The 5,543-nt window shown below is 32.3% G+C and overlaps 2 protein-coding genes across 3 annotated transcripts in view; one reads left to right on the forward strand and one right to left on the reverse strand.

The window, feature by feature from the left end:
• The window catches only part of LOC106879836 (rab3 GTPase-activating protein non-catalytic subunit), a 74,447-nt gene extending 69,510 nt beyond the window's left edge, over window positions 1–4,937 (reverse strand). For both annotated transcript variants that reach the window (XM_014929541.2, XM_014929540.2), the window contains exon 1: window positions 4,719–4,937. In XM_014929541.2, coding sequence (XP_014785027.1) covers window positions 4,719–4,827 — 109 coding nt within the window. In that variant the 5' untranslated portion in view covers window positions 4,828–4,937. The remainder of the gene's footprint in view (window positions 1–4,718) is intronic.
• A 263-nt stretch (window positions 4,938–5,200) lies between these two features.
• The window catches only part of LOC106879834 (DNA repair protein XRCC3), a 200,197-nt gene continuing 199,854 nt past the window's right edge, over window positions 5,201–5,543 (forward strand). The window contains exon 1 of the mRNA XM_014929538.2: window positions 5,201–5,455. Coding sequence (XP_014785024.1) covers window positions 5,407–5,455 — 49 coding nt within the window. The 5' untranslated portion in view covers window positions 5,201–5,406. The remainder of the gene's footprint in view (window positions 5,456–5,543) is intronic.

Raw genomic sequence — 5,543 nt, forward strand, 5'->3', positions numbered from 1 at the left:
ACCAGGCTCCAATCTGATTTGGCAGAGTTTCTACAGCTGGATGCCCTTCCTAACGCCAACCACTCAGAGTGTAGTGGGTGCTTTTACGTGCCACCAGCACGAAGGCCAGTCAGGAGGTACTGGCAACAGCCACGCTTGAAATGGTGACAATATAAATAATAATATTGCTGGTCAGCATCAAATAATGAAAGCACAGTGTACAAATTACCAAACAGCCAGTTATGAGGCAGGTAATCTGTATGCTGTCACTGATAAAGAGTTGTGTTCTTGACCAAAACACTGAATTAGAAACAGCAAAAGCTACTCATCTCTAATTAAGTACTACAGCGTGGAAGAGTTCACCATTCAGAAGTAACAAATATTTTTTTTTTTAGTTTGCAATATTGAACCCAATTTCTCTCATGCAAGAAGTTATATGAGAAATGCCAGTGTCCTGTCCAAGTGGGTATTTTCTTTCTCATCTATTTAATGCAAAACTCACTAGTATTGAGCACCAACCTTATAGACATTTGTGATTCAAAAAATTTAGCAAAAATAGAATAACCAGTATAAATTGTTAGATTATGACACTGAAAAAGAATATAAATACCCGTTGAGGATTGTAACATCATTATTTATTATTGACTGCAAGAGGATAATAACATTTAAGCTTCAAGGCAACATAGATACATCATCATCATAATTTTTGTTTGCTTCTTGATAATAGCCTGGATTGGTTAAGTACTAACTGATCTTTTTTGTTTTTTTGACGAAGTTTCTATGGTCTGATTCTTTTTTTGGTGCCAATCACCCTGCAGGATATACTAGGATTATTTTGTCATGACACCAACGATTGAAAGGTTTCTTGTCTCTGACAAGACTAAAGAGCTCTCTCTCTATTCTATGTTGTCTGTACTCATTTGTTCCCCAACACCAGAAAGGTTATCTCCTGTCCTACCCTATGTTGTCCCCATTTGTTTGTTTCTTTTTACAACACACAACTGAGTTAGAGGAGAGGAAGAGAAAGAATAATAGGAGAACCAGAATGATAGGAACAAGAGAGTGACACAAGAGAGTAATGAAAGAAGCTAAATGATGGTTGTTGGCATTGTCAAGCATGGGTTGGATAGTTTAACACGATCTAATATCGGAGGACTGTATTAAGCTCCAATGTCTGTTTTGACATGATTTCAATGGCTAGCTGCCCCTCCTAATGCCAACCTTTCAAAGAATCTAATTGGTGTTTTCTGTTTAATGGCACCAACACTAGTGAGGTTGCCATGTAACTTACAAAATAAAAAGCACCTCTCAAACTGAGTAGGAGTTAGTAGAGCAGGAGGCAGCTTTATGCAAGGTAATGACAGGTTAGAGTATGATAAAGGGACTGCAACAGGTTTGTTGCTGTAGAAGAGATACATGGCTAGCCTGCATTTTATAAAAGACATGAAGGCAGCAAGCTGGCAGAATTGTTAGTACACCAAACAAAACGCTTCCCAGCATTTTTCTGGCTTTATGTTCTGAGTTCAAGTTCTGCCAAAGTTGACTTTGCCTTTCATCCTTTTGGGGTGGATAAGATAAGTACCAGTTGAGCACTGGAATCTATGTAATCAATTAGTCTTTCCCTCCAAAATTTCAGGCCTTTGGCCAATAGTAGAAAGGACTGTATAAACAACATAACCAAAAGCAACAGATTTTATTACCAGTTGGTAACCAACAAGGAAGCTAGTATGTGCACAATTTAGATACTGCAGTGAAAGTGAGGAGCACTGGATGATGTTATCAATGACAAAATTTTCATTATCAGTTAGCTTTGAGGTATTTCTGATGGTCAAATATGTAAAGCATTGAAGTGTCTTCATGAGAGAAATTTTAGCAGAATTTCCAAAGTCATTATTCACAGTTTAAAAAGTATTTCTCAATTCACAAAGTCAATAAGTACCAGTCATATACTGGGGTCCATCTTACTGACACTATTTACACTTACCATTTTGTTTCTTGTGCCATGTGAGAAATTTTAATTAAAGGTAGTCAACAAATAACTCAGTTTGTAATCTTATTTCAATTTTGTTTCAATTTCTAATGTGAACCATTTCAGTTAGGCCTTTGGAAAAAGCATTCTAATTTCAACTTATCATCTCTTCCTTTTTTCAAGGTTGCAAGTATAACTAAGAAATTATTAAGGATTAGTGATGGTGTTTGTAGTAGTAATAGATATACTTGGGTCAGAATAACAAACCATTAGTAAAAGAACAGAAAATAGTAATAAGTACTATAATAAAAAAAAACCCTCTAAAATAGAAAAAGTTTACACTACATGTTCAAAAACATCTAAAGAGCAAAATATATAAAAACAAACAAACAATAAAACATGGTATACCCAAGTGTGAATAGGTAAGCTATTGAGTAATAAAGTAAGGGATAAATTACAGAATAATGAATATAAAAAAATTCTCAGTTAATCAAAATTTCACTTAGTTGAGAAAGGAAACAAAAACCTATTGACAATTGTTAGAAATTCACGAGAGAAGGGAGATAATTTTTTAAACAGTTAAGCATTAAGAATTAATTTTATAAAATTTATTTACATGGTAAGAGGAAAATCTGATTTTTATTTAAAAGCAGAGGACAACTGCAGATATGTTTAAGTCTTACTGGAGCTCTCAGTATAGCATAGTCTACTCAAGCTCCCTTTGATCAGTTGACTACTTTTCACATACTGATAAAAAGTTCCACCAGCTTTAGGCTAGTAATAATTTGAATAATAATAATAATAATAATAATAATAATAATAATAATAATAATGATGATGATAATGATGATGATGATGAACCAAGGAAAATAACTTAAGTAGGCCAATGCTTTAATTTAGATAAAGTTAATGAATGATGTATTAAAGACAGGCAAAAAGAAAAAAAGTAAAATCAAATGAAATTTCCATAACACTATTTTATGGTATATAAAACTAATATCCGAAAAAAGATTGTATTAAAAAAAAAATTAAGTCTCCAGAAGCATTTCGCACCAAATTTCCCTGTTTACCATTTATGAATATAACATGGGACTTTATACAGATATATGTCAAACTTGAGTTGAGTTTCGGGAATGTACTAAATTTAACATACCTTACTAATTTGATGCAGTAGTATATATCGTGTCTAAGAATTCATGTCAGAAAAAAGATACATCCGTATATTTGTCAATAGAATGGATATATTAATCAAAGAATATTACAGCCAACCTTACCAATCAGTCTCGCATTTAACCGTGCTGTTGTTATCTAACACCTGTTTTTAGTACCCAGTACGAAACTGATTAGTAAGATCAGCTGTAATGGATCTATAACACTGTATACTTTGATGAATACATACATATATAAGATAAATAAGCACGGATTTCTACTTAACAATGCCTCTCTTTTTATAAGACGAGATCCTAACGTTTGCCAAACTATTTTAATCGTAACACTAGACCTACAAATGTACAGATATGGTAAACAGATAAAATCCCCCCCCACCAAAAAAAATCAGTTAGGACTAATACTTTGAATGGGAAATCAAGAGACCAACGTATTAAACAAAATATTGATGTACTAGGGAGAAAACCAATATTTCTTAAGGAAAGGTAAAGGTGACTGATTCGATTTCAGGGTGTATTACTGGTACATGTTTTATAGAGGAGCGGAAGACGAAGTCGACCTCAGACAGACTTGAAATCAGAACGGCAAGTCGAAACAAATAAGTTGGTATCTAGTGCGTCAATCACACGCAAGGGTTTTATTATTATGGTAGAAATGGTTATTATCATTATTATAAGGTAGAAATAAAAGTTAGTTGAAGAGACCTCAACATATTTTTTATGATGTCGTCATGAGATTCCTACGAATGAGAGAAATTGAAGCAAGCTTTACCTTAATATTAGCTATACGGAGATGATTAAGGTAAAAAAAAGAAAATCTAATAATCTAACATGATGTATAACTATTTGATATTCAAAACCACTTTTTTTTTTTAGTGAGGAAAGCGAAAGTTACTAATTCATTCAACACTTGAAACTGGTAAATCTACAATATACAATAGTGACTGTCATAACAATAAAATTTTATTAAATATATTGGATTCATTATATAACGATCACAGAATACAAATTAATAATTGTGTATATGTAAGTTAAAAACTATCTGAAACTATATTCAGGCAGCCATTTTGACATTTCGCAAAACAGTATTGTCATATTGTAGAGTTTTTAATTCTTTTATTTACTTTATTCGACGAACACACACAAAATGAGTAATTTTGGAGAGGTAATAAGTAGATTATCGATTAAAACGAAAAGGTGTATACATTCAGACGAAAACATGATTCATGTCTATCTAGTATCGAATCAAAACACATTATTGCATTTGATGGAGAAAAAAAATTTACATTCGAGCTAATTAAAAAGGCAAAAGAACAAAGGAAAACAAAACAAAATGTGTAACAACTCGATGCAACAGTTTTAGAGGGGTAAATTTTCCAGATGGAACTAATTTATCACATGACAAGGTGAGCAGATAAATGACATGTTACATTATGAGGCAGAGATGAAACGTGTGTGTGTATATATATATATATACACACACACACATGTATATATATATATATATGCATGTATGTATATAAAATCATTGTTTACATATGGATATCATTTATAATATTAAATGTTGTTTTGATGGTGAGAAAGTGCATAATATGCAAATATACCTTCTGTGCCAGACGGGTCTGGAGTGCAGTCCTTCAGAAAGGGGAAAAGGTATCTCTTTATAGAAGATATGTCTTGAAATTGTGACAGTACAATTAGCTGACATGACATTATCGTGAAATAAAATGTAAACAACTATGACATGTTACGCTAATGTGGAAGACACCACGTCGACCATATCACTTTCGTTTCATTTCCTTTCACGGCCAGTCTCGAGAGATGAAATCATGACTAGTATTACACACAGATCTTTAGACGAACAACTAAAAAGTAGAAACCATGTCTTAATTATCGCTAAAAAAGATTTTATTAAATTTAACATTGTGATACAATAAAATTATATTTTCTTTATATTTTAAAAACAAAAAATCAACAGAATTAATTTGATGAATTATTTAAACGTTGTGTGAACACAAAATAGAATATAGTGTGTCTCAAAATAGTTAACAAAATCTACAATATAATGACTTTTATATTATTCCTTCGTAAACATGTAATCAAATAGTTTTGTGCTTATTTTAATGACAGCTTTGCTGACATATATACATAGTTCTGAACGTCTAATCCGAAATAAGATAGATGAAAATCTCCTATCTTAAGGACAGTGTCCATTTCTTGCATAATAAGCGCTCCCTTTAAGGCGGGTATTATGAATCGTAAACTTTTCTCAACAGTCGACAAACTTTCAGTATGGAGAAACTCGACTTACATCCCAGGATTATGTTAGCATTGAAAAAATGTAAGTAATTCTTTACTTACTCTCTCTCTCTCTCTCACACACACACACACACACACACACACATATATATATATATATATATATATAT

This window comes from Octopus bimaculoides, chromosome 11, assembly GCF_001194135.2.
Source record: "Octopus bimaculoides isolate UCB-OBI-ISO-001 chromosome 11, ASM119413v2, whole genome shotgun sequence".
Lineage (NCBI taxonomy): Eukaryota > Metazoa > Mollusca > Cephalopoda > Octopoda > Octopodidae > Octopus > Octopus bimaculoides.